The sequence below is a fragment of the Amblyomma americanum genome, chromosome 10, assembly GCF_052857255.1.
Source record: "Amblyomma americanum isolate KBUSLIRL-KWMA chromosome 10, ASM5285725v1, whole genome shotgun sequence".
NCBI classification, from domain to species: domain Eukaryota; kingdom Metazoa; phylum Arthropoda; class Arachnida; order Ixodida; family Ixodidae; genus Amblyomma; species Amblyomma americanum.
Genome location: NC_135506.1, coordinates 71,011,312 through 71,038,488, shown reverse-complemented (window position 1 = coordinate 71,038,488; position 27,177 = coordinate 71,011,312). Strand labels below are relative to the sequence as shown.

Sequence of the window (27,177 nt, the reverse complement as noted above, 5' to 3'; positions counted from 1 at the left end):
TCGGCGATGGAGACTGAGCGTAGCGTGTGCTTATTTACGGGTGGCTCTCATCCATGGGTGCCAGACTCTAGTGTATACGCTTATCAAGAATACCTAGAATAGGCAAAGTTTCTACCTGAGAAATCAAATATTTATCTGCTGTAAGACCGTTCGTCTTTACACGAGTACCTGCCGCCAACATAAAGGCGGAAGACTCCACCCTTGAAGCCTGCGATAATTGTCCACGCCATTATGGCACCGTGCCCTCCGTTCCAGCAAATCGGTATGCATCTACTCGGTCTTCTGCCTACGTCGTTGTTAAGGAACCGAGCGATCGCTGTTGCGACGGAATACCTCACGCTCTATGCCTAACTGCGATCTTTCCCTTCAGCAGATGCGGATGTGGAGAAGTTCTTCGTCGACTGAATCGTTCTCTGACGCGGTGGTCCAGAGGTCCTTATCATTATTCGTGCTGCCGCATTCATGTCCCAATTTGTGTTAGAGAATCTGGACTTAAGCCACACCGTGTACCTTCAAAACTATCGCGTACCACCCGCCAGGAAACGGTTTCTCCGAGTGCCTTGACAAGATTTAGGCTGACATGCTCTCTATATATGTGGCTATCGAGTACGAACCCTGGGATGAAGTGCAACCATACGTTACTCTTGCGTACAACACAGTGATTCAGCAAACCACCGGATTTGCACAGTTTCTCCTTGTGCATGGCCGGAAAGTGACCACCATGCTCGACGCTATGCTGCCCCGTGAGCCAGTGTGGGTGTGGACTCTAGTTCGACGCCCCCGGTGTTATCGAGCAGCTTTGAAACGCTACTTTGGACCCTACGAGGTGGTTCGTCATGCAGGCGATTTAGATGACTAGGTGCTGCCAGTTGTAACGCGACCGTCCTGCCGACCACAAAACCCAGAAGTCGTTCACCTCTTTCGCCTCCAAGAGTACTCTGACCGCTAGGAGCACGTCTTCTAACTCTACACTCAGCACACCCTACGGTGCTTGCGTTGTGCCTTGCTGGGCGTCGAGACGATGGGCCTTTCGGAAGGAGAGCAGTATCATATGAATCATTCAGGCTCCCTCGACTTCCCTGCTTCCTGCTCGGTACAAATCAACGGAAAAGAGGTTCTGTGAAATTACTTAGGGCTGCCGTTTACTCTTCCTGTCCTCCTCTCACTCGGTGCAACCGTCAAGGCCATACACCTGAGCAGGTATGTGAGCTTCTTCAGAGCTATGTTATCGAAACCAGGAGATATTTGAGTTAACTTTTCCTTGCTGTCACTTTTCTCTCAAAATTACGTTATTTCTGATGATTGCTGTAAACTTTATTTACTTCAACGCTCACCGCTTTGTTTCCTCGATTTTCATTCCGATTTCCTCGAGATCTTTCAAAATTAGTTGTCTCCACAGATTCGTCTATTTATGTTTATCAGCTGCTTGAGATAAACCAGGATGAATCTTCTCCTGATTGGATCTGCACCAAACTCTAGCCAATCCCCCACCGTGGGTACGTGCCATCGCTTCATAGGGAACGACAACACGAGGCAACAACAAAAACAACATGCGGCGTGTTCCCCTGCGGCGACACCATAGTGGTCTCGTGCAGTGGTCAGCCAAGCTGATCTGTTCGCGCCGCCGCGAGTTCGAAACCCAGTCGCGGCAATGTTTATTTCATTTCTGAGGGTGGTTTCTAGTAGTACCCGCCGCAGTGCCTCAGTGGTTAGGGCGCTCGGCTACTGATCCGGAGTTACCGAGTTCGAACCCGACCGCGGCGGCTGCGTTTCGATGGAGGCAAAACGCTAAGGCTCCCGTGTGCTGTGCGATGTCAGTGCACGTTAAAGATCCCCAGGTGGTCGAAATTATTCCGGAGCCCTCCACTACGGCACCTCTCTCTTCCTTTCTTCTTTCACTCCCTCCTTTACCCTTTCCTTACGGCGCGGTTCAGGTGTCCAACGATATATGAGACAGATACTGCGCCATTTCCTTTCTCCAAAAACCAATTACCGGATCAGTAGCCGAGCGACCTTACCACTGAGCCACCGCGGCGGGTTGAAAGCGGCAGCAGAACACGAAAGATTAGTTTTAACCACGAAAATAAAAACGAACCACATGGACTCATTGCCTTTATTTGTGTTTATAGTTTTTAATGTTAAGATATTTCGCTCCTGCGCACCCTGGCAACGACGATTACACAAAACGCGCACCGCGGGGTCATTGCTGTGGATATTTTGCCTCGTTATCTCTATCAGTCCGTGGGCAAGATTGCCAGATAAGGGCTTGTCAAAAATGCCAATTGATGAGCTGTGTTACCAGTCGGTTCCAGTGGCCGTTGTGAGTGGGGCGGCTGCGGTGTCGAGAGTGACTAATGTGGCACGACGGCAAAACAAACATGGCGTTTCCCTTAAACTCCAAAAAGCTCGTTTTTCTCGTCGGATTACTACCAGTCTTCGTTGAAACTGCAGTTCGGCAAGGTAACCGTACACTAGTGTCTTAATTTTGCGTCCTTTTCATTGTCTGATCTGTCACCTATTGAAGGCATTCGTGTGTTGAGAAGCATTTTATTTCGCGTTTATGTACAGTATTATGTTTAGGAATTGCAACCTATTTATGGAAAGGGAATCGTTCTGTTCCCCTAGTATATTCAGTGTTCTTCAGCAGCTTCCTATGTTGCCTCATCAAAATTAAGCTAGCTAGAAGGTGGTTTGCGGGCACACGGTGGGCCCAGCTGGCACAGGAGAGGGTTAATTGGGGAGACATGGGAGAGGCCTTTGCCCTGCAGTGCATGGGCGTAGTCAGGCTGATGACGATGATGACGATGAGGAGGTGGTTGCATCACTGAGTGCATCGATTCATTAGCAAGTATACATTATGGAGCATCAGGTAGACGAGCGGCAGAGTGATTAACTACGCTCAACCTCATACGTTTTCATTTCTCACTGGTGACGAAGAGAGGTAGATACATTCTGCGTGAATTTTATATTGACAAACCCGCACTATATTTGCCTTTTTTTTTGAGTAGCAGGAATGATAAAAGCTGTGCTAACTCCAACAGTTTCAGTTTTCGTGCGCCAAAGAATATCGAATTCTCACGAAGCTACGCTAAAGACATTTCTAAATAGATTCCTCGACGCATCAAAATTAAACTTTCAGCTGCTCGATATGACGAGGGCACCTCGGAGAACACTTCGTGCAAAAAGCTAATCCTGCTGCTAAACAACCTATAATGTCAACGGCCAGATTATCATATCAACAGGTGATAAAAAGGTTCGAAGTTTGGAGTTGATTAATTTCAAACGGCAGCATATGTCTCCTCAGTGTTTCCACTTTCTGATGTTCAGAAATTGGTCTGATTTGCCAGTTAGAAAAATATCTCATATTTTCTCTATAAATTTATTATTGCTTATATTTTATGCAATTCTCCAAAATATATCTTAACCCTTATAAAATGATGAATGTTAAAATCGTACTTTCCTCTATTTTACTTGCATGTATAATACACTATAATCGTCTAATCAGCTCATTTCCGAAGAAATACGCTTTGTTACAAACAGTGTTGCGACATGAGATGCATTTCTCTCAATCTGCATGCAGTAGCTTAGAAAACGTCATCTCTTTTGCCAAGAGCAACGAAATGGTTCCGAATCTCGGAGTTCAGTTGCGAATCAGGGGTGAATCGTTAGGGGTAGTCAGAGGTAGTCGTTAATTCAAGGCAAATGCAGAAGTCGCGATCTGTAAATCTATTGCTATGTAGCAGCTTTTAGTACGTTCACAAAACATGCTGGGTTTTTTGCTCCTGATGAGAGCCCTTGTAGCGTAGCAGTTGAGTCATCTTTCATTAAACGATGAATTATCCTTTAATATGGGGGGCTTATCCAAGGACCTTCCAACTCATGTTCTCAGATTAGCTGCGTATCTGTTCTGTCATCTCTTTTGTCTTGTGTTATTTGTGCGCTGCTACCCCAAGAATATTATCAGATAATCTTTCGTATATATGCATTTCACATGTCTGCACAAACAAAGGATTTCATCGAAATTCGCTTCGCACATGATGATGACGAACGCAAAGCGGCATTGTTCCCCTAAATAAAATCTACTTATTTGTTTATTGTATACTATATTATTTTAACTAGAACTGAATTTAGTTTTACCGTTTCAAGTCTGCACAGCAAAAATGTAATAGGATTTGTTTCTGAGCTAGTTGGTGGTTCATGGTGTAAGGGAACTACGGCCGCAGTATTCCAGTTCTGCAGTTCTCCAGCTTTGTGCACGTGTATTCTTCACTGTGAGGGGTAATGCATGCACAATTTTGAATGCTCGAGCGATTATCATGCCCGCTTTTTAATAGTAAATGCATTTGCCACGTTTGATATTGTTATTCAGTAATGCGTCTGTTTAATCAACTATCATAGTTACAGCTACCATGTACTTAAGTGATACCTGACCGAACAACTGAAAAAATGAACAGAGGGGTCAGGCCATTGGCGCCCTGAGATCCTGACCGGCGGGAATTTAATCACGGCAGGAACGCGACAACTTTGCTTCTGACCGCTGAAGACACGGAGAAAAGCCACAATGGCTGCCAAACCAAATGCGCCAACTAATGTTACCTTGACTGCAGTAGAACCTCTACCCTACAATGGTGCAGGTGGAAGAATGCGTGCATTTCAAGAGCCGTTGTAAAATAAAGCCGTTTTTCAATTCCATTTAACTTTGTCGCCTTCTCTCTTGACCTGCAAAGGGTGTTTGACCTTCGACTGTTTGTAACTTTTAAAAGTGACTTTTTGAGTTAAAAGATTGTTTTCAATGGCATGATACTTTCACTGGCGCTGGCCATGAGAAAACTCCCTAGACGTGCTAATTAGTAAGTTAATGAAGTACGCATTTTACCTAACATCATAATTATTACAGTTAGCTTCCTCATTAGTTCCGAAATTTGTGAGTTGCTTTTACTGACACCCATAGCAGCGTTTGTATTTTCGCAGCGTTTGTATTTTCGAAACCACAATTCTCGCTGGAGCTACAGCGCAGAGAAAAATTAGCGGACGCCTTTACTCCGTTTCAAACACCATGTGCAACGCTGTCAAAGCTAGCGCACTTGTTTGCGCCGCCTGCATCCGCGACCAAAAAATACTGCGTTATTTGTGGTGAGCGAAACAAAGTAAATGCTTTGCATGTAGGCTTACCACATGACACATTTGTCATGATTTTGATTAAATGCACTGTTGTTGCTGACAAAGCGCTGTCGCTTTCTCGTCCCATAGACCACTCAGACACAGAACAAGCGCGGAGTAACATGCCGCCCATTATTTTCCCGCCCGGACTACTTCTGTACCTTTAACGGCGTTGCACCTGATGTATGAAACGGAGCCGGGTTTGTAATAGCACAAGGATCCTGTTGGAACACGCGAGACGGGGCCTCGTCGTGCGGTGTCCCGGACTAAGGATACCGACCACCATAGCAGGGTCTTCTGTCTCCCAAACTCTCTTTCTGAGCATTAAAAAAGTTTTTCGCCGCCGTCACCACCCACGTGACCGTGCGAACGTTGCAATCGTGTCATAGACACGCTTGCATGCGTTGACTTAAGGTTCGATTCCCCACCAGGGTAGGTAGGTGAAAACTTTATTGATGAGCCTTAGGGATGTGTTACTGCCTAGGGTTGGTCTGGCTCTTGATCCCGGGTGGGGGCCAACAGTCCATGACGTGCGGCGACCTTGTCCAGCCCACTCTGCCAGCCGCCTTTGTGAGGATGGTTCGGAGCTGGAGACCGCGATCTCCCAACCATCTTTGTCCGAGAGGTTACAGCGAGATGGTGGTTAGAATTCTCGGCTGAGATATAAAATGTGGTCGGAGTTGGCTCTGGGAGCCCCACAAAGAGAGCATTCGGGTCTGTATTTTCCTGGGTGGATGAGGGCTAACAAAGCCGGTGAAGGGAATGTGCGAGCCTGGAGCTATCTCCAGGAGCTGTCCCCACCAGCGTATGGCTTAAATTGCCACAAGCAATTGCGTGCTGTATGTCGCGTAGATTCGAACGCAACGATGCCCGCAACAATGCAGCAGTTCGGTGGCCCACAGTCTTTGCCCCAGAGACCCATGCGTGGCAGACCGAGTGTGGCAGCGACACAACGTCGAGGAAACGCCTCAATGGATGCGCCGTTTTCACGGGCTGAACGTTAACCGAAGGAGCAGGGGATGACTGCAGCCAAGCTTACGAGCGCGCCAGCCGGCAAGACCGTGTCATGTGCTCTCTCTTGCAGCGTGCGCTGCTGCTCACGCAGTCCGGTTGTGTAGCGTCAGTGAGGACGGAGGTCAACTCACCAGTCAACATTTTGTTGTCAGCTTCTTCGAGGCTGACTACAGACCCGGTGATCAAGTATGGGTATACGGACGCGTGTCCGTCGCTAAAGCTTGTCCGAGAAGCTGCTCTTTCGGCCCTTACGAGGTGTTTCGGGGGTATCGGGGATGTACACTACGATGTCCTTCGAGACGATGCTGTGCAGTCGAGACGTCGACAGCGCAGCTCTAATATTGTGCACATTGTGCCTTTAAGCCGTAGTATTATCGCGGTAACGGTAGCGGCAGCGAGCTATGGAAAGAAAAATAATAGGTGTAACGTTAAGAGACCTGAAGCGGGCAGACTGGGTGAGATAACAAATGCGGGTGAATGACATCCTAGTCAAAAACGAAATGGGCTTGGGAAGGGCATGCAATTCGAAGCCAAGATAACCGCTGGTCCTTAGGGGTAACAGAGTGGATTCCAAGAGAAGGCAGGCGTAGCAGGAGGCGGCAGAAGGTTACGTGAACGGACGAGATTAAGAAGTTTGCGGGGATACGGCCTGCGCAGCTGGCAAAGGACAGGGTTAATTGGAGAGACATGGGAGAGGCATTTGCCCTGCAGTGGGCGTAGTCAGGCTGATGATCATGATGATGATGATGATGATGATGATTACAATCTACTCCACCTTGGGGGCTGCCCCTAAACATCTGAACAGCACAGTTCCCACCTCTTTTTACTGACCAATTCGCTCTTGCCCTGCAACATGAAAGCTCTTCCGGTGAGCTCAGTTGGTAGAGCGACTGCTACGCTGAAGCGGTGGTCCCGGGTTCGAACAGCGAACCAGGAAGAATTTTTCTTTAAGCATAAAGTTTCTGTGGAAGCTGTACAACTTTCCTTTATATCCGAATGGCTGCGCTTGGGTGGATACCAGTGAATGATGACTTCCCTATTACAAATCTACACCACCTTGGGGGATTCCCTGAATATTTGAATGTCCGGACCCCGTAGAGTATCTGTTATGGGTCCAGGTTGGACTTATTTTTGGAAATGTGGCGGAGAGTTTGAAGGATGCTTCACGCCCGCCACCGGTTGGTCCGGTATTGCACTACCTCCGGGATCGGCTTTGTCTTTAGCGCGTCTTTACTCTCCTGTCTTTCTATCCCCTCTTTCAACTCTCTTTCTATCTGCACGTGGTAGCGATTGTGGCTCGGAAGGAAGGAAGGAAGGAAGGAAGGAAGGAAGGAAGGAAGGAAGGAAGGAAGGAAGGAAGGAAGGAAGGAAGGAAGGAAGGAAGGAAGGAAGGAAGGAAGGAAGGAAGGAAGGAAGGAAGGAAGGAAGGAAGGAAGGAAGGAAGGAAGGAAGGAAGGAAGGAAGGAAGGAAGGAAGGAAGGAAGGAAGGAAGGAAGGAAGGAAGGAAGGAAGGAAGGAAGGAAGGCCTCGGCTTGAGCCAGTGAGCAGGCCTGTGCACTTTCTTTTCTTTTTTCCTGGCAGTAACAGACAGTCTTCGCGCGCTTCACTTGCAACTCTTTGCTCCTTTTTCCACCTCTCTTGATTGCTTTCCCTTTCAACCTTAGATTGACGACTGCGATGCTGCCGACATCATGCCAATGCTCTGTTCTTCGGAAGGCGCGCGGGTGAGGGCGCGGGGGGGGGGGGGGCAATAATTGGCGCATAGCTGATCTGGAAGACGATGGTGTAGCGCTCGCACTACCGCGTTTCGAATGCCGTTGCCACTTTGACTTGCCTGGCTCCAGGTAACGAAGCGCTCCTCTCTAACAAGCATATCCAGCGTAATACAAGGGCATCCAGGATCTATCTCGAAAGTTTCGTACAAGTACACAAGTGCTTAACCAGCCCACGGATGTATGTGCGCGACATGCGTGAAAAACAACTACTACAACACAAATTTTTAAGAAAAACTGTACTGAAATCATTTTCAAACTGCAAGAAAGGAGTGTCTACTAATGCGTTTAAAGCGACATTAGAACGTATTGCAGTCATTTATAAAGCTGTTTGTGTGTCCCATCTGAGCTCTTGACGAAAGCGATGTTGATGGGACAAAAACAAATTTACAGATATAAGAAAGTTAGCTAAATTTAGCACATGTTGTATATGTGTTAACAATGCATTTCTAAGAAATGAGACGATAACTATAACATAAAGAAGAGGGTCGTTTTCTTCGAAGAAAAAAACCTTGCCCACTTTTCAGTTTTTCGGCACTCCTATTGAAAATGTGTAGAGGAATAGGTTAAAAAGTGTATAGCTTTACAGGATTAATGTCCCAAAGCGACTCATTCTATGAGGGACGCCGTAGTGGAGAGCTCCGGGTAATTTCGATCACCTGGGGTTTCTAACGTGCATTAACATCGTATTGTACACGGGCCTCTAGCTTTTCGCCTCCATATAAATGCGACCGCCGCACGTGGGGTCGAACCTGCGGCTTCTGTGTACTGTGCGATTTGAGTGCACGTTAAAGAACCTCAAGTGGTAGAAATTACCCGGAGCCCTCCACTAAGGTATGCCTGATAGCCTGAGTAGCTTTGGGACGTTAATCCTCTACAGCCGGTCCAAATGTTCCATAATCCTATTTGCTGACCAATTCAAACCTATAAACATTTTCCAATGAGGATTAGATTAGACCTACAATGTTTATTATCCTGTGTTTTAGAACTTGATCTAGTTATGTCATTGATTAAGGTTTAAGTTTAAGCGATTTAATGATTTTCACATATACTAGTAGCAAGAAATATCCGGCATGACTGAGAGGCGCGACTCAACTGAAGCAGCTAGCAGGAGTAAGCACAGCTTTGCGGGGGGCGGTACAGCGAACATCACGTGGCACGTGTACCGCGAAGTGACATTTAGTGGTGGGCGTTGCTGTGCGGACGTCCCCGGCGCGCGAGTTTCAAATTTTTCCACAAATTTCAGGTCGTTGAGGTACAAGGCCTAGGCACATCCCTTTTTCTTAAGAATTAATAAGGCTATATTACTAACGGCCAGGTACGAAGGTTTATCGGCAAGCAAGCGCCTAACGGCAATAATTAAATGTTTACACATTTGAAATTAGTTAGCAGGCTTACTACCTAGATACCGTCATTAACTTCCTTTCTGATATCAACTAAACGTGGTATTACAATGACTCAGAAGTCGTCTCTATAACAAAAAAAAAATACGGTTTTTCTTAAATTCTGATTCACGTTCGCTGAAAGCCCGTGGACATCTATTGCTTGATTCGTGTCTTTTTAATGTAAGCGAGTGCTTTTTTTTAATTGCTCTTTTCTGTCGTCAACACAGAAGAGCTGCCGCATGAGTGCACACCAGAAGAGGTGGGTCACTGCTACCGTGGCTACATTCCCCACCTGTGGAGGCGCAGTGTGCAGGATGGCAGCGAAGGCAGCATCAGGAATGAAGACCTCACAAGATGGTGCAGGTAAACGAGTACAATTCGCCTTTGTTCTCATTTCATGGGGAGTGAAGTCCCCACTTATTGGGGGATGCAGCAAATAAATGTCTACTTTTGATGCACTCCGGGCAGTTTATTGAACTTTTCAGGAATGCTGTGGCCTTACGCCAATGTGATACGCTTGAATTCAAACGAAATCTGGATTATCATCTTTGTGAAAGTACCGTTTCATTCTGGTGTATTCAGTGCTTGTGAATGTTGCCGTCCGTACACCTAAGCAGAAAAGAGCTGCTGTTTCTTAGAACCCATGGACACGTTAATGATTGGAGGGAATAGGTTGGATAGACGAGATAATCATGCCATGGTTGCTTCAGCATTTCTTGTTCGTTTTTTCCCCTTGTGTTTTCATACAAATGCTGCCTATATAAGCCAGAGTAAGACAATAAACGATGTTGTTAGTCAGCGCCTGTGTTCGCGTCCGTCTTTCTTGTCCGTGTTTCTACTGCGCTGCACTCCTTAGTACAACACACTTAGTTCGCTACATACACAAAAGTTCAGTATATACGAGATGACATACCTTTAGGTTCGTTATATGCGAGTTGACACAAGGAAGTTTGTTATATACGAAATGCCATACTTACGTTTGTTATATGAGACAAAATTAGGTTCGGTTTATCCGGGGTTAAGACACAAAAGGTCGTTATATGAGAGGTGACATACTAAGGTTCGTTATATCCGGCTAAGTTCCTATAAGTAGTTTACTAAGTTCGTTCGCGGCCCGACTGCCACCCACCACTAGCTACTAACAGACGAAGTTCGCCGTTTCCTCTTGCACAGGACCCTATAATGCTTACGCATTAATAATTACATTACTAATTTCGGATCTATCAACATCACAAAAAACATTCCTCGATGTTTTTCTGGGTTTCAGTCACTGCTCATTTCCTTCATATTAAATAAGTACTGTATACATCATGCCAATTCGTAAGGATAGCAGGAAAGTATGCGTTATCAAGAGAAAAGTATACAACAGCTGTATCTCACCGGTACTCACCTATGGGGTAGGAAACTGGAGGCTAACGAAAAGGTTTCAGCTTAAATTAAGGACGACGCAGAGAGCCATTGAAAGAAAAATGATAGGTGTCACGTTAAGAGACCGGAAGCGGGCAGAGTGGGTGAGGAAACAAACGCGGGTTAATGCCATCCTAGTCGAAATCAAGAGGAAGAAATGGGCTTGGGCAGAGCATGTAATGTAATGCTAAGGCAAGATAGCCGCTGGTCCTCAATGGTAACGGAGTGGATTCCAAGAGAAGGCAAGCGTAGCAGGGGGCGGCAGAAAGTTAGATGGGCAGATGAGATTAAGAAGTTTGCAGGCATATATAGGATGGATGCGGCTGGCCAAGGACAGGGTTAATCGGAGAGACATGGGAGAGGCCTTTGCCCTTATGTTGACGTAATGAGGCTGACGATGACGACGATGATAATAACGATGCATTCTTCTCGTAGAAAATACATTTTAGTGCAAAGCAGATCTTTTTGGTTGTTTTCGTTCGTTTTCAGGGAAATCACTGCCAAGATTCACTGCCACCAGAGGCTAGCACTGTGCCCTGAGGAGGTGAGGACTAAGTACAGCCTCCAGGAAAGGGGCTACGAAGCTCTGCGCCACTTCTTCTGCGACGAGGACGCCGTCCGAGGTGAGTACACGAGAACTTGCTCTGCTTGTGGAAACTATTGTCAACGATTTCATATGTTACGGTGTCACTCCTCGCACAACCGGCCGGGAAGGCGAGGTTCCGTGCCAGCCACACGCAGGCGTTACTCGTCCGCGATACGCCTCCCCAACCCGCGACGCTGAGTCGCAGCAAAGGCAGGTTCGGACGCAATAGGCAACAGCAGAACACGCTCGGAAACCGGCTATTAACCTAATGCGAAGTAAAGCACCCCGCGGAAGTATGTTCCATCGAATAAAATAGAAGTTTGAGAGGCTCACCAAGACGTCATTGTCAGCCGACGTCGGGTTGTACAGCGGCCAGAAAGGGATCCCTCGGGTCTCGGCAGACAACAGGCAAAAGAGAGCGTTTCCCTCCGCGAGCGCCTGTTTTCAATGTGAGAGAATCTTACGCACTGGTTGGTGCAAAAACCCCGCCGCCATCTGAAACCCGTGGCCGAAACGCGGCATGCAAATGACGCCGTCACCATTAGTGGAGCAATAGGTCGCAGGCGTCCCTACCACCACGTACCTCAAGGCACGATTGAGGACTTCACTGACCAAGGGGCCAGTTATGCGCCTTTCCTTTCTTCAAAATCAACGCAGTCTAAACCTTCCACTGGTCTTGAGAAACAAAAAAATGTATAACTGCCTCAATTTGTAGGTGAACGCCTCCGCCTACACACAACGCGGTTGAGGTATCCCCTTACCTAGTGAGCCAGTTACACTTGCTACTCAGAAATTTCACACACGCAAACACGCCGAAACACGGAGAATGCGGCTAGAAGTACTTTCGGTTGAGGTATCCCCTTACCTAGTGAGCCAGTTACATTTGCTACTCAGAAATTTCACACACGCAAACACGCCGAAACACGGAGAATGCGGCTAGAAGTACTTTCGTACTAAATACGAAGCAGCACTCAACTCAGTAACATATCGCCGCAACACTAAACTCAGCGACGCACACAGCGACAAGTAATGCTCTCGCATTTACAAATCATAAGAATTACTTAGGTTCCCCCATAATTTTTAACCTCTCGGGTGTTGCCCCGCGAAGAGCAATCGGTTGCCCATCGAACTTTGAAATGTACCCTTCCCTGCAGTGGGCCGCGAGCGATCGTGGCGTCTCGTCTTGGTCTACTGAGCAGGGAAGAAGCAGAATTAATGCCTTAATACCCTGGTTTTTCCGCTCTTGGGTGGCGGGCGGGCGCTGTCACGTGACACCGGCGCACTCCGCTGGCTCGGGGAAAAAACGCGGTGCGCTTGTGTCCCTCGATACGCACATATTCGTTTGTTTGTTGGCCACTAATTGGTTCCTTTTTGTCGAAGCCTGTCAATGAACAGACTAGTTTATGAAGTTGCAGTCGAGGAAATGCGCTTGTAATGCCATGGAGCCAAATTAAAGTGCAGAGCGCTAAATTTCCAAAGCCATTCTTTTGTCCAAGAAATTATTGCTATACTTTGCACTTAAGGCGCCATCCAAATTCCTGTTCTGGTACGGTAGTAGGTCAGTCTCTTCCCAACACGTGACCGGCAGGCCCTCTTTGCATGAAAAGTTTCATCACTGGAGGCATTTCCTCGCGTATTATATTGCCAACCTCGCGCACTATGGCACTTGTTCGCGCAGCAACGCAAAGAGGCCGCCACACGTCCGTGGCGCATGCCCTGGTTCGCGTTACTGTGCGAAGAGGACGCCACGAGTCAATGCACTCATAAAATTGGAGCCCATATACTAACGCATTCCCCACCGCATCAATCGCATTGATGGCTCGAAAATTTCTGACTCGTCGTTTCCGTTTCTTGCACCCTGTCTGTACACTGGCTTTACGCTCATGGAAATGCGTTCGTATACGGGCGCAATTGGGAACAGTTGGGAATAAGAATAAATGGAGAATACCTAAATAATCTGCGATTCGCTGATGCCATTGCCTTGCTGAGTCACTCAGGAGGTGAACTGCAAATCATGATCAACAAAATTAACATGCAGAAAAACAAGGTAATGTTCAACAGCCTAGCAAGGGGACAACAGTTCACAATTGGCAGCGAGAGCCTAGAAGTTGTGACGGAATACGTCTACTTAGGGCAGGTAGTGACAGCTGATCCGGATCATGAGAGGGAGATAACTAGAAGGATAAGAATGGGGTGGAGCGCATATGGCAGGTTCTCTCAGATCATGAATAGCAGTTTACCAATATCCCTCAAGAGAAAAGTGTAAAACAGCTGCATCTTGCCGGTACTCACCTACGGGGCAGAAAAGTGGAGGCTAACGAAAAGAGTTCAGCTTAAGTTAAGGACAACGCAGGGAGCCATGGAAAGAAAAATGATAGGCGTAACCACGTTAAGAGACCGGAAGCGGGCAGAGTGGGTGAGGGAACAAACACGGGTTAATGACATCCTAGTCGAAATCAATAGAAAGAAATGGGCTTGGGCAGGGCACGTAATGCGAAGGCAAGATAACCGCTGGTCCTTAAGGGTAACGGAGTGGATTCCAAGAGAAAGTAAGCGTAGCAGAGGGCGGCAGAAGGTTAGGCGGGCGGATGAGATTAAGAAGTTTGCACGCAAAGGGTGGATGCAGCTGGGAAAAGATAGGGTTAATTGGAGAGACGTGGGAGAGGTCTTTGCCCTGCAGTGGGTGATGATGATGATGATGACGGGCGTAATTCATTTCACACTTTGTGCCGAACTCCAGAGCCCTGCACGCGTTTCGTGGGATGACTGCTTAGGATTGGTTCCTAATGTGAATTTCCTCATGCGACCTCCATGACGAACTGCTTATGCTTCGTGAGATCGATGTTGAAGTCGGTGAGAAAAAAATGGCTCGGGGTTTAGAATTGCTAAGCACGAAATATTGTGCGAAAGCACGATGGGCCCCCCATATTTTGGGAGTGGGACAAACCCATTCTAAGAGGTGGGGTTCCAGGTCGGTTTCGAAAGTGGGTGAACTCAATTTTTAATTTTTTTTTTTGGGGGGGGGCAATTCCATTTTGAGACTATAGTCAAGCCTGTCATCGGCGCGAGCACATCCAGGATTCTCCGGCAGTCAAAGTCGGCCAAGGCCATTCCAAGGGCATATTTCAGGTGGTCTATGCCATATTTGGGCATGGACCATGTTGGCGATATCTCTCAGTAACCCATCATTCAATTTTCATCTATTTTGATCAATGTTTATTCAAGGTCAAATTTCGATTCGTCCATGCCATATTTGAGCATGAACCATGTCAACGTAGGCCGTAATCACATCGCCAACATTCAGGGCCATTGCCAAATCACATCACAGCTCTTTTTTAGAGCTGCTGCACATTGGGTCCGGTCACCCTCCAGGAGGCTTCATTCGTCCTACCGCTTTCGCCGAGAAAGCGGCTAGTAGTGCTTTCGCATTACAGCGAATTTAAGGATGTTATCTGAAAAGAAGATTTGACGCTTTCTCGTGGCCGCGCACTCCATACGATTTAGACGAATGCACCACTAGGCGCCAGGCAGGGCTGCGTGCACGGAGAGGTCCGCGAGTGTAGGCGCGCCTCATGCAGACGACGAAGCGAAGCTAGCGCGAGGTACGTGATGGGATGCGGACTGGAGAACAACAACAACGACTGGAGAACACTGACGACATTGCGAAAGCAGGGAAAGGATTTAAGACAACTAGCTCTCTAAAACACATCACGAGGTTTAGCTGTTTGCTGGATTACAGTTTCTACCGCCCCAATTTGAAGGGCAGGCTGGTTGTTGAGTAGCTAACGATCCATATGGGGCAGCGCTGATCCTAACGCTCTGGCTGTCGTACTTGACGCGAGACCGTCGTACGCCTGCTGTGTAAAAGGGCGCACTTTATTTTTTTGGTCCCCTTTCTTCGGCTCCCCTTCTTGACAAAACCCAATAGACAATTTCCCATCGCGTACATGCTTACTCACTGCTTCAGTCTGACGTTCTTGACGTGCAAGCTGTGCACTGGTAACGCAGTGCTTAATGCGGTGCTCGCCTGTTCCTTTTTAGTGTTCTTTTTGGCACAGTTTTTAAGCTGTAAGCCTTACTTGCCCTTGAGCAAAAACCCGTCTCTGTGTGTGCGTGTGCGGGGGGGGGGGGGGAGGATGGGGGGCACCCATAAATGCAACCTGGGAGGTCGCGCGAGGTTTTCTTGGGACAAACTCGATCGCATAAGTCCCACCGGTGGCAGCATCTACCATCTCAGGGCAATGTGGCGCATCCCTTAACCGCTGCACCACTGGGCCAAGAGTATCATGATGGCTCCCAGGAATCTATGAATTTTAAGTAGACAAAGACCAATTATGCATAGATGGGCATTAACTCATCAGCCATCCCGTTATACCCTTAAAGCTGAGCGCGGGCCGCGGCACGGCAGCGACTGCCGTCATGAAGTTAGCGCGCAGATCAGAAGAGGTGAGGCTGCGTCGCTGTGGCGGCTACACACAGTCATGCAGAGGTAGAATTACATCGGATTACATCGCGCTGCAGCACGTGACGACTGCGTTCACAAAGTGAGCAGGCGTGTCTGCGCCTCCAGACACATAAGTACTCTTAACTGCACCTGCCAAATTTCCCCCTCCTATTTCCACCCCAGGCTACTACACGGCCAGAACGTGCCAAGATCCTGAGAAGCTTATCCCTTGCCACGACGAGTACATGGAAGGGATCACGCCAGGAAACACCAAACATTTTAGCTGCCAGTAAGTGTCTGCACTTTTTGAGATGCGTTATGATGGCAGCTGAAATTCAGCAGTAGCTCCTCAGCCTGCACTAAGCGGCAGCAGTGAGGTCCCCTGTAGCATTGATTTCCTTCAGCCGAGAGGCCTCGCATGCCCACACTTGCCCTGAAAGGTGACTATAGGTTCGGACCACGATCCAAAGCAATCGGGGCATGTAAGATTCATTTAATTAACCATCTTTTATCGCTCTTTGTTTAACGGCCTTAAAAACTTTCGCACTGGAGCTACCCTTCAAAAATTGCGATTAAGGTGAACTGTTTTTATCATCTGTAAGATTGCACACTAAGCATTTTACGCATATTCAGGACTCCAACACCGAAAGTGTCGGAACTAATTCAGTACAAAAATTTGTGGAACACTTAATGACATTAGGAGTTGAGAACGCGACAGCATTAAAGCCTAAGGTTATTCGGCCTGGTTCGTTTCATCCGTCATTGCTGCACGCCGCATACGCTGAGCCTGTGCAGCCGCTGATACTCGTTCTTCAGCGACATACTTGCGTGGTCGTCCTCTCCGCTTGCGGAGATTTGTCCCTACGGCAAGCACACGCGGCATTAATTCTTCCTCCATTCCAGCCTGATACGCGGATCTGTCAAGGCATATCAGCACACAACCAAGCGGAGCAGCTAACTGCCGCCGAGCCCGCCATCGTGCTCGACTATGTCCCATTTTCCAGAGCACCTTCAAACCATGTCACGTGGTCTCACACGTCATAGACCCAGTCGACCAATCAGTGCTCGGATAAGTCGCGTGACCCTGTTACGACATCACTGTCTCAACCAATCAGTGAACGTTATGATTAATCACGCCTAGCGTTCAGACTCCCGTTGTGTAGAAAATCTGGCGCCGTGGGTGTCAGCGTTGTGTGCGAAAAATCTGGTGGCCCACCTGCCACCTAGGTCACGTGACCGCGTGACTGCCGTCTAGTATTGGCGGGCCAGTAGGAAAGAACTAGGGATGAAGGAACGCTGGTAGTGGTTCTGATCGAGCACTGTGAAACTTACGGAGACCGGAAGGGAAACGCATAGCACGGTAATGAGTGCCCCCTTGCAAGTACTAAATCTACAGAGCCACGTAAATAAATAAAAAAGGTTACAGCCCCCTTCTGGGCTCCCGAAGGAAGTAGTAAGCACTAAATGCTTTACTACATAGGTAACATGTAGTCAGAGTTTGCCCGCAGTTACGCCCGATTCCCCAAATTTCTCTCGATTAATTCAATCGGTACCTTTAATTATTCATTGCACTCGCCCGTTCGCACCCGAAAGACACCGGAAGATTTTTCTCGGTCCACACGGCGAGGCATGCATCCCTTACATAAATTTCTTTAAACAGTCTGTAGACTGTCCATAGATTTCTGTCTATAAAGTCTATAGACGGTCAACAGACAAACCGTAGATAACAGTCTACGTAATTCAAATCCTACGGCAGTATACAGACGATGTATAGATTTATGGCCATACACTTTTATTACACTTTTGCCCATAGACTATGAATAGATACAGCTAGCCCAACTCAAATTTGTCCTGAGGGCTCCTTTAAGAACGCCCTCAGCAGTTTGGCTACATAACTACCTTCTATTATTGTTTTCATTCAATTACTGTGCTTCTTATGCTGTATTTTTGGTTAAGTTTGTTTTAAAGTACCCGCCGCGGTGGCTCAGAGGTTAGGGCGCTTGGCTACTGATCTGGAGTTCCCGGGTTCGAACCCCACCGCGGCGGCTGCGTTTTTATGGAGGCAAAACGCTAAGGCGCCTGTGACCTGTGCGACGCCAGCGCACGTAAAAGATACCCAGGTGGTTGAAATTATTCCGGAGCCCTCCACTATGCCACCTCGTCCTTTTTTTCTTCTTTCACTCTCTTCTTGGGACGCGTTGGGCGTTCGCATGTGGACGGACGCACTCCACATCGGCTCCGTGTCTTTTCGAAGATTCCGACCCAATTTTCACGTGGGCCACCGAAAATTTTCGGCTACATCGACGGATAACGTCACCTGGACCACGGCGACACCACTCCTGAGCCGGTAGGCCCATTTTTTTACTTCTATCGGACTTTCGAGTGGCCACCTGCGGCCGGGAGCGCTGAGCCTAGCGTAGGCCTAGCGCGCTCCCGGGGCGGCCCCGTGCGGTGCTTGCGTGTCTAGACATCGGCCAGCATGGAACCCCGGGACGCTGACGACCCTATCATGAATGAACCTACCCGGACCTCGGCCCAAGGTTCGGCGAATATTGAAAGTACGGACGAATCTCCTGCCGCGCCGCCGGTCAATGCGAGCCCCGGACTTGGGGACGCAGTGACCGAGGCCATGGAGACCTCGATACCGCAGCGGGACGACGGGGCCGACATCGACCCACTGCAAGACGAAGACATGGATCGTTGGCAGCTTGTTTCTTACAAACGGCGCCTAAAAAGGAAAGGCTCGAAGAAAGGCTCGAAGGGGCCAGGCGATCCCCGGGAAGAAGCAAGCAACAAGATAGCGCCGACAGCCGCAGCTGGCGGAGCAGAGACGCAAGCGAGTGGCGTGCCGCGCTTTACATTAAAACCACATCTGGCGGGAACGCAGCGGCAGATCAGGCCACGTCCGCCACCGCTACCGAAGGATCATATAAAAATCATTTATCACCCCAAGGGAGGCCTAAAAATCAGCGAAATCCGTGTCGACCAGGCAACGCAAGCCCTCGTCGCGGCCAGCGGAGGAACGATCAAGGAAGAAGACTTCATCATGAGACTCCGGCCCGGATCGAACATCATGATTGCGAGCACGCCCGACCTGGACAACTGCGACGTGCTCAGGAAGATCGAAAAGCTCACGATCAATGACCAGACCTATGCAACCAACACCTATCCAGCCCTACCGGACGACCTGAAGCGTGCGGTAATTCACGGCGTCATGCCGGGGCAATCACCGGCCCTACTGAAATCGAGGCTGCGGCTTCGATCACAAGGAGTGAAGATCCTGGAAGCGAGAATGCTGGGCAAGTCGGAAACGGCGCTCATCACGTTCGACGGCCCGTATATCCCGCAGTGGGTCATCTACCGATCCGGAGAATTCAAGACCTACCCATATCGTCCTACGAGACAGATCTGCTACGTGTGCGGAGAGCAAGGCCATCGTTCGGACGTCTGTCCAACGCCGAACACCAAGCTCTGCAGGACGTGCGGCACACACGACCCACCAGAAGGCCACCCGTGCAAGGCCAAATGCATGGTGTGTGAAGGCGACCACGTCACCACGGAGTGCCGTCGACGCCTCAAGACTACTGAGGAGCTCCGGGGCAGCACGACCGGCGGCCGGCAGTCCCGGAAGCAACAATGGCAGCAGCAGCACCAACTGCCGCAGCAGCAACAACCGCAGCAGCAGCAGCAGAACCCGCACCTGAGTCGAGAGCGCCGACCCAGGTGGCTTAGCTCGGAGCGGGACCATGGCCGCTCCTCGAGCCGAGGCCGTAGCACCGTGCGAGATCACAGCCAGAGCCGATCCAGGGATGACTCTTTCCCGCCGCTAAACCGGTCAACGGCCAAGCCGAAGCAGCAGCAGCAGCAGCCGCCGCAGAAACAACAGAAGAAGGGCGGCGTCAAGGTGAGCTGGGGAGCGGGCTCTCCAAACCCACTGATTCCGCACTCGAATCAAGATAATATTACGCGTAACTCGAAGGAAATTAAAGCTCTAAGAGAGGAGAATGCACATCTCCGAAAAAAAATCGATGACCTCATTAAAGAGATGCAGGCTCAGAGAACAGGGCACGTACCGCGGCCCCCGACTCCTGCGGCCGAAGTGCAACGATCTCCAACCCCCTTAGAAGTGAGCCCCGAAGAATTTAGAACTTTCATGCAGAGCATGGAGGATTTCATGATTCGCACCGAAGGACAGTTCCGACAAACTCATGCAAGATTAGATGCCATGCAGGTCAAACTCAACCTGTCAGAACAGAACATCACATTACTACAGCAAAAAGTTGCGTTGCAGGACCAAAGTTTCCGCAGCCACGTCAAAAGTCAAAATACGCAACGAATAACAAACGAGGCCCGGGACAGGCTCATACACGAGCGCCGTTTCGGAACTGAAGGCTCCAATCAGAACAATGCCCAAAACAATGGCTAAACAAACTCCACTAGAAATCTGGCAATGGAACTGCAGGGGGTACCGCCAAAAGCAGGGACTCCTAATGCAGTTTTTACATACGCAAGGTTCAACACCCGATATAATAGCTTTACAGGAAACTAACACGACACCGTCACTCAGGGGATATACGTGCTACGATAGCGGACGCACGGCAACCTTGGTCAGCAAAAAGTTGGTAGCCATAGCCCATGACCCAATTCCCAACACGAAAATTGAACACTTAGTGACGGAAATTATTCCCAAAAAGAAGCGTAAGGAAAAGAGTGTCTTTCTAGTAAACCTCTATAGCCCGCCTCGCCAGCGGGACGCGAATTTTGATATACTCTTTCTAGGGGCCAGCAAACTTGCGAAAAGCAACTCGTTGCTCATTGTAGGCGACTTCAACGCTCGCGGACAGCAATGGGGATACCCCACTAATAATCACAAAGGTATACAGGTCGAGGACGCGGCGGAAGCGATCCAATGTACCCTCTTAACAGACCAACTTCATCCCACACGCCTTGGTACTTCGATCTGCCCGGATACGTGTCCGGACTTAACGTTTGTCAGGGGAGTGAAGCACGCAACGTGGGAGAATCTGCTGGAGAATCTAGGCAGTGATCACTATATCCTGAAGACCACGATAGCAGCCACCGACATCAAGCGCAAGCTCGGCACGGCCAAGATCACCAACTGGCCGGCTTTCCGCAAGGCTTGCGCGGACCTGGAAGGGGGGATTACTTCCATAAACGATTGGTGTCAACAACTTAAAGACATCCAGAAGCGGTACACTCAGGAAGTGGATCGCACCGAGCAAACACCTGAGGTGGACCCTCGGCTCATCAGGCTGTGGGAGGCACGTCGAGGACTCACCGAGCGCTGGAAGAAGCAGCGCTTTAACAGGAAGCTCAAGCTCAAGATCGCAGAAGTCACCAAGATAGCGGAGGAGTACGCGACCCAACTGGCCAGACAGAGCTGGCAGCAGTTCAGTAGCTCGCTGGACGGCACCCTCAGCACGGCCAAAACGTGGCGTATACTCAAGACCCTCCTCGACCCTACCCAAACCAGGGCCGAAAGCGGGAAAGCTATCCGCAGACTCGTCCACACCTTCGAGGGTACGGAAGAGGAACTGCTAGATAAGGCCAAAGAGAAATGCTACGGCACGACCTTGCCTGCGGCATACGCGAAACCATACCTGGGGAAACCGAACACCCACTTAGACAGGCCGATCACCAGGGAAGAAGTGTTCGCTACCATAAAGGCATGCACGCGCAACACTGCGGCGGGAGCAGACAAGGTCCAGAGCGCACTCATACGCAACCTCTGCGACGAGGCGGTCGACCAACTGACCAGCTTCCTCAACGGGCACTGGGCCGCAGGAACGGTTCCTGAAGAGTGGAAGCATGCAGAGGTCGTAATGATCCCCAAACCGGATAAGAAACTCCAGATCGAAAATCTCCGACCTATCTCACTCACCTCCTGCCTAGGCAAGCTCTACGAGCGAGTCGTTACTCGGAGGCTCCAAAGCTACATGGAAGACGAAGACCTGTACCCCCCCAGTATGTTCGGCTTCCGAGCCCACCTCTCCACCCAGGACATCCTCTTACAACTCAAAGAGGAAGTCCTCACCAACGTCCCGAGCGTAGGCGAGAACGTGGTTATGACCCTCGACATCAAAGGAGCCTTTGACAACGTTAGCCACACGGCTGTAATGGAAGGACTCGACAACCTCCACTGCGGCGAGAAAATTCACAGCTACGTGAAGGCCTTTCTCTCCAACCGCACTGCAACGGTTGGGCTCGGAGACCTTCGTAGCGCTAAATTTTCGACCCCAAACAAAGGCACACCTCAAGGGTCCTTCATCTCGCCACTACTTTTCAACGTGGCCATGATCGGCCTCGCAAGACAACTCGAGAAGATCGAAGGCATACAGCACGCAATATACGCTGACGACGTCACAGTCTGGGTTACCACTGGGTCGCTCGGCCAGAAAGAAGAACGACTGCAAGCAGCGGCTACCTGCGTGGAAGAATATGCCAGTGCACGAGGCCTCGCCTGCTCCACCTAAAAATCAGAACTCCTGCGAGTCCACAAAGGGAAACACAAGGAAGGGTCCCTCAATGTCTCCCTCGAAGGACAGCTAATTCCCGAACGAGACAAGATACGCGTCTTGGGAATGTGGCTGCAGAGCAACCAGCGATGCGGCCATACGCTCGGCCTTCTCAAGCAATCGACCACTCAGGTCGCCAGAATGATCACGCGCGTGTCGCAGAAGCGGAGCGGCATGCGAGAGGGGGATACCCTGCGCCTGGTTCAGAGCCTGGTGGTTAGTCGCGTGGGTTACGCCCTCCCGTACTTCAACCTCAACAAAGGAGAAGTGGATAGTGCAGACACCATACTCCGCAAAGCTTACAAGACAGCCCTGCATCTACCAATGAACACCTCCAACGAAAAACTATTGGCTCTTGGAATTCACAACACCTTCGAAGAGATCAAAGAAGCCCAACTGGTCACGCAGTTAGCTAGGCTCCAGCAGACTCCTACGGGGCGCTCGCTCCTTAGCCGACTGGGGCTAGGCGGAACTGCGGAATTCGAGAATCGTACTGCGAGCATACCGGACGCAATCCGCCAGACGCTAAAGGTTCGCTCCCTTCCCCGGAACATGGACCCCAACTTGCATGCGGCCCGTAGGGCAGCCCGGGCGAGGTATGTACAACAAAATCTAGCTACAAAATCCACAACGGTATACACGGACGCGGCTCCGTATACAAGAAGCTCACATAACAGCACAGTGGCGGTAGTTATTGATTCGAACTTAAAGGAATTAGCTAGCGCCTCAGTGAGGGATTGCACGGTAACCGAAGGGGAGGAGCTGGCCGTAGCTCTAGCGGCGGTAGCCGGTTATCGAAGCAACATGTCCCTTACCATACTTACAGATTCGAGAGAAGCGTGCCGTAACTACATGAACGGCCGCATAGGTCGCGCCGCGCTCCGGCTCCTCCAGAGCGCGACCCCACCAAAAGTCATACATAGCATTTACTGGGTGCCAGGACACACCGACATAGCGGGAAACGAACGCGCCGACGAGGTAGCTCGAGGGTATACGAGCCGGGCTTCCTCCCAATCGGACGATCTACCCGACCGAGTCAGTCCTACGTACTCAGACATTCTCAACTACTATAAGGGGGTACGGATCCGCTATCCGCCGCCTCATCCTGATCTAAATCAACTAGAGGCAGTGTATTGGCGAAGATTGCAGACAGGAACATTCCCAAACCTGCATATCCTTAGCAAGATTTACCCGACGCAATATCGGGACACTTGCCCGTGGTGTGGCAGCAAACCATCGTTGTATCACATCACGTGGGATCACATCACGTCTGATCCAGCACGCCCCACGAGCAGCGAAGCTCAGCGGAGCCCTGGAATAGGGGCACCGACCCTGTGAGAAGAAGGAAGATGGACCTCTTCTTTCTCGTCTGCTACTAGCACCTTTCTAGAGCATTAAAAGTCTTTCCTACCTACCTACTACCTCCCTTCTTTATCTCTTCCCTTACGGCGCGGTTCAGGTGTCCCACGATATGAGACAGATACTGCGCCATTTCCTTTCCACCAAAACCTATTATTATTATTATTATTATTATTATTATTATTATTATTATTATTATTATTATTACTAATATTACTATTATTATTATTATAGAGTAAAGTGGCCATATTGAATCGCAGCATTGTTTAAAGTGCCCTTTTACAGATAAAATGCGCTTCATCTTTTTGTTATCGTTACGTGCTATCCGACACCTCCATAATGTGTTCCGTGCTTTGGCGGTTGCATAAATAAATTAATATTTTCATGAAGAAGACGAAGCTGGCGGTGGCGCGGGACGGAGCGCTCGCGCTAAGGCAGCAGCCATTAAATCAACTTTTTGTCATTGATTATCACGCCTGTCTTCGGCTGGCCGCCACGTAACATTAACACCAAAATGGGGAAAATGCCGTCAGTCATACCCAGCAACTCTGGAGAAAAGCATTTTTGAGCGGGAAACCATTTATGGACGCAATTTTTTAATATAATGTAAGATTTCACGATAACAGCCAATATATCTTCAGATCACACGACAGCATTCTTGTGTATTTTTTATCTATTATCGTTTTTGCTATCGTCAAAAGCGTTCTCCGTTGGTTTTTTTATGGGAGTGTTAACGGTTCGTTGCGAACGATGGAAACACTTTGAAAGAAACCTTTCGCTCCATATCAGAAGAATGGACCATTACCTTCAATATTGCCGTAGAAGTATCGTACAATTTTGAATTTTCAAAATTTTTGTCCGAAATTGCTCGACTTGCCAGTGTTGCCGCGCATGTACACAATGCTCCAGTATTCTTAGCTTACTTCTTCCAGTATAGGTACATAAGTGAATTCCACTGTCTTTTTCTAATGTATATCAGCATTTTCTTGGGTGAATGAGCGTTGTATTTTGTTATTTTGCTTATTGATTGTAACCTGAAATGTCGCTTTGGTATTTTAAATTCCTTGTATAGTCCCTCCTGCATGGGCTAATATATTGGCCTGCAGTATTTAAAAATAAATAAATAAAGTATGCTTCAGCTGTAGCGGGATGCGACTGCTGCAGTAGCTAAAAATTGTAGTGTATTTTTCCTTCCCTTATTGTTTGCTCTGTGATAAGTAGCATTTTTCACCACCACATTTTCTTCCAAATTTTCCACGACTCAGAGCAAGCAGTCCAAAACGTTCAACGCCGTAAACATTTACGCATCCTATTGTTATTATTTGCAGACTCTCGGAAGCGGCGATAGGGTGCTACGAGAGGGCGTTCACACCGACTTGCGGGATGACACTGAACTCGGCCAAGGCGGCGTTTCTTAGGGGCGAGGACACTCTCCTGCTGCTCAGCGACTGCAACGGATCGATGAGAAGACACGTGGCCACAGAGCACCTTCTGCTTACGGCAGCAGTTGCAGCCCTGGTCCTGCTGCAATGGACCGGTGGTTCGTCACAGTTAAACGTGGAAAACTGAATAAATGTGGCCGCCTCTCTTCCCCTACCCGCTCTCAGAAAAAGAAAAAAATTATGCCGCCACCGTCTGGAAGACATTGAAGTAACGAGCGTTATCTGTTTGGTAGCGCCATCTATCGTCCATGCGATGTATTACCACGTGATTGAGCTGCCGTCACGGCCGCCATAACTAAATATTTACCTAATTAGGCTATATTGGTGTCTAACATGTTCTGCTCATCGAGCCCGTTAGGAATATGCCGATAGTTAATTAATTAAAAGCAATTAGATTTAAGCCTAACCATAACTAAATATTAACTTCACTAGTTAAAATAGATGTTTAACGTGTTCTACTCATCTACAAGATTCCAAATATATAATTCGTTTTATCATGGCATCAATCATTACTGAGTTTTAATCGATTAAACACAGTCAGGTGACTAATTAACTATGACGTCGCAAAATCAGTGACCTCACCAAGCAATCACCAATTCAATATACTAATGACGTGACCAATCAATCACCAAATGGGTTGCTACATCAATTTGCTATAAGGGGCCGCCATCTTGAATTCCTCGGACACAAAATTTCACGCCGAAGGGATGTGGTAGAATCCGCCGCGGTGGCTCAGTGGTTAGGGCGCTCGAATACTGATCCGGAGTTCCCGGGTTCGAACCCGACCGCGGCGGCTGCGTTTTTATGGAGGAAAAACGCTAAGGCGCCCGTGTGCTGTGCGATGTCAGTGCACGTTAAAGATCTCCAGGTGGTCGAAATTATTCCAGAGCCCTCCACTACGACACCTCCAGCTTCCTTTCTTCTTTCACTCCCTCCTTTATCCCTTCCCTTACGGCGCGGTTCAAGTGTCCAACGATATATGAGACAGATACTGTGTCATTTCCTTTCCCCGAAAGCCAATTATTAAATACAGAGAGTAAAAATTAACCGAATATGGAAAAAGAAAAGAAAACAAATAAAAATTTAAATACAAAAGGAAAGAAACTAAAATTATAGAAAATAAAATTGGTGTTTGGGGAAAGGGAATGGCGCAGTATCTGTCTCACATCTCGGCGGACACCAGAACCGCGCGGTAATGGAAGGAATAAAGGAGGGACTGAGGGAGAAAAAGGTACCGTAGTGGAGGGCTCCGGAATAATTTCGACCACCTGGGGATCTTTTAACGTGCACTTACATCGCACAGTACACGGGCGCCTTTTACGTGTCGCCTCCATCGAAACGCATCAGCCGCGGTCGGGTTCGAACCTGGGTTCTCCGGTTGAGTTGCCGAGCGCCTTAACCACTCAGTCACCACGGCTTTTTTTTTTCTTTATTGAACAAAGCCGCCGCGGCGAATTGAACGAGCCAATTATTCCAAACTTGGCACCCCTGATACTATAATTAATATACGTCGCTTTTTTTTTTCTTCCTCAATTTACTCGCAATAAAATCATGCGCACTTGAAAATAATTTTGATGAATCGGCTTCACACATGCATAGCAAATGCCGGAGGAAGCTGACGCGAGCCGTAAGTTCGCCGGTGGGGAAAACTTTAACTAGTGAAGATAGTTTGCAGGCCAAAAGTGGCCCTTTTGGCATCGAATTTTCCTCCTGTTTTATGCTTTTTTGGCTCTTTGAGTCGATTTTAATTGTCTTTGTTTTTAACGGCCTGGTTTGGACCTTTTAATGCATTTTATCGTCATTCTGCTCGTAATTCCCTCTTGGCTTTTAGTATATTTTTGTTATTTTTTCATGTTGTTATCGCACTGTCATTTGTCATTCTGTTACTGCCTTTCAGTGCCATCCTCTACCAACCCTTACCTTTTTACACTCCCAGTTGCACTTTATCACCTCGTGTCTTTTCACCTCAGTTATCTTTCTGTCGCATGCAAACATAGCAGTTGCTTCCTATGTATTCCCGCCCACTTTTCCTTTATATATTGTCACTCTGCAATAAAGAACTAGTTGAAGAG

General features: G+C 48.6%; 1 protein-coding gene across 2 annotated transcripts; it reads left to right on the top strand.

Moving 5' to 3' along the window:
- The first annotated feature begins 2,307 nt into the window (after positions 1-2,307).
- Positions 2,308-25,561, top strand: LOC144106738 (uncharacterized). Of its 2 annotated transcripts, none has more exons than XM_077639583.1 (5): positions 2,308-2,460; positions 9,559-9,694; positions 11,228-11,361; positions 15,952-16,057; positions 24,992-25,561. In XM_077639583.1, the coding sequence occupies exons 1-5, from the start codon at positions 2,355-2,357 to the stop codon at positions 25,230-25,232; spliced, it is 723 nt and encodes a 240-aa protein (XP_077495709.1). In that variant the 5' UTR covers positions 2,308-2,354; the 3' UTR covers positions 25,233-25,561. The 2 variants fall into 2 exon arrangements, with proteins under 2 accessions (XP_077495709.1, XP_077495710.1); XM_077639584.1 differs by having other exon boundaries at positions 9,562-9,694; positions 24,992-25,560.
- The last annotated feature ends 1,616 nt before the right edge of the window (positions 25,562-27,177 follow it).

What these genes read in the sequence shown, in the direction of transcription:
- LOC144106738 (XM_077639583.1), top strand. Translation starts at nt 2,355, where the DNA reads ATGTGGCACGACGGCAAAACAAACATGGCGTTTCCCTTAAACTCCAAA. An exon ending in GACCTCACAAGATGGTGCAG is followed by an intron (nt 9,695 to 11,227) that starts GTAAACGAGTAC and finishes GTTCGTTTTCAG; the next exon opens with GGAAATCACTGCCAAGATTC. An exon ending in ACCAAACATTTTAGCTGCCA is followed by an intron (nt 16,058 to 24,991) that starts GTAAGTGTCTGC and finishes TATTATTTGCAG; the next exon opens with ACTCTCGGAAGCGGCGATAG.